Source organism: Lontra canadensis, unplaced genomic scaffold (assembly GCF_010015895.1).
Source record: "Lontra canadensis isolate GAN:19392208 unplaced genomic scaffold, GSC_riverotter_1.0 scaffold596, whole genome shotgun sequence".
NCBI classification, from domain to species: Eukaryota; Metazoa; Chordata; class Mammalia; order Carnivora; family Mustelidae; genus Lontra; species Lontra canadensis.
This window is the reverse complement of record NW_022631583.1, coordinates 15,200-17,158: the sequence shown is the minus strand read 5'-3', so window position 1 is coordinate 17,158 and position 1,959 is coordinate 15,200. Positions and strand designations below refer to the sequence as shown.

Genomic DNA, 1,959 nt, shown 5'->3' with positions numbered 1-1,959 from the left:
TTCTTGAGGAATCTCCACACTGTTCTCCAAAGTGGCTGAGCAGCTAACTCTTGATTGCAGTTCAGGTCATGATCTCAGGGTTCTGGTATCAAGACTTGCTTAGGCTCTGCACTCAGCAAAGAGGCTGCTTCAGGATTCTTTCTCCCTCTGCCCCTCCTCCCCTCAAATAAATAAATCTTGAAAAAAATTAAACAGCATTATTTTGAGGATGCTTACAGTGCTGTATCTTGAAAGCAGGAACCATGGTTTATTCATATTTGAATGTATCCTTGGCTCCAGTCCCAGTGGCTGGCACAAAGCAGGAACTCTTTAATAAAGAAATGGTTCCCAATCTTGGGCTCCTGTGACCACTGTCTGCAGTCATTCTGTGTGGTCATGTCCGTACTGACACCACTGCTGCTGAGAGGTCTGGCAGGCCTAGCCTGGAGGCTTCTGGTGCTGTGTGCCTAGATCCATTCCAAGCCACCATGAGAGCAGCTCAGGACCATGGATTTTGCCATTGGGCTCACTTCCTGCTTCCTGTGTTTCCTCCTGCCATTGGGCTGGGTTCTGTCACATCTGGAGAGCTACAAGAAGTGAGAGTGAAGAAAGCTGTTCTGTCCTTTCACCCTGTGACCTCACCACCGCTGGCCTGTCCTGATCATGTCTGCTGCATTCTTGGCTGGCCTTCGCTGGATCATGTCCTTCAACTACAGTGACCTATTCTGTAATCACGGCCTCTTGATTTCTCCATGGTGACATCCTGGGACTATATATTTTGTTTATAAGTCCCTGCTTGTTAGGGTCCTCCTTGTAACAATAAAGTCTATTCAAACCTTGAAAAAAAAATAAACAAATGGACTCTATTCAGCCTCTTTGCCTTCTTATTCACCAGTAATGAAAATTGTATGAGTTTCTATAAAAATAGCATCAGTCAAACTGACAGACTCGCTACAGTAGTGGTAAAGCTACAATGTATTTTATTGAAAAATAAGATACATTTGCCATTTAATGGCTCCTCTTCTTGCATCCACTTATTTGGGAAAATATCAACATTTAAGAGCCAAATACTACCCTTCATAAATGAACACATATACATACATTTATGGAAATTTAGCTGTTACCAGGCTAGAGAATGATAGCAATATTCTGCCTTGCATCTAGCTTTCCTCTTCATTTTATCATGCATATCCCAGAGAACCTAAACTGGGAGGAGTTGTAGGTAGGAGAAAATCAGCTAAGAAACAGAAGCAAGAAAACACAACAGAGGTTTGGGGGAAATGGGGAAAATATGACTTCAGAACCACTAGACCATGATGCTGAGTTGTTTGACAGTTTTGGAAAAGAGACCCTTGGGATCATCTTGAGGAAAGGAAGAGATGAACTCAAATGAAATCTCAGAAGGTCATAATTTTGACTTTAGAAATAAATGAATAATTTGGAAAAGAGAAAAGAAGACCTAAAGAGCAACACAAGTGGGGTGTTCCCTAAAGTACTGAGCAATAGTGACAATTTCAGGAGACCCAGTTCTACCCTTTCCAAGCTAAAAGAAGATGTAGTCAGATGGAAAAGTATCAGGAGATATGAAGGGATGGATCCTCTCAGGGGGTTTCTGCTTCCATAAGAAATAACCAATAAGAGCAGAAAACCATAAACTTAGAAAGTTTAGTAACATAGGAAGAGAAAGAAAAATGCTCAAATTCTTAGCTCACCATTTATGACTTTTCAGGTATGGATAATAAATGCTCTGCTCTTAGAGGCCAGGGCCTGTGTATATGTTGGTGGACTTGGTATGAGAAAGGAGCCTCCTTCTGTGTTTTTCTCCATTGCCTCCATTGCTGCTCTTCACACTGTTAGTGTTGCCACCTTCCACTGACCAAAATGTGAAGGAGAGAAGTAAAATGAAATACAGTTGGTCTCCAGAAAGATGCCCTGGAGCAGCATGATTCTGGGCTGGAGTTCTTATAGACAAAGTTGTCC

General features: G+C 42.0%; 1 protein-coding gene across 1 annotated transcript; it reads left to right on the top strand.

Moving 5' to 3' along the window:
• Nucleotides 1-375: 375 nt before the first annotated feature.
• On the top strand, nucleotides 376-579 carry LOC116863139 (cytochrome c oxidase subunit 8A, mitochondrial-like). Its single transcript, XM_032850632.1, is given in 1 exon segment — nucleotides 376-579. A coding segment is annotated over 1 exon segment (204 nt).
• The last annotated feature ends 1,380 nt before the right edge of the window (nucleotides 580-1,959 follow it).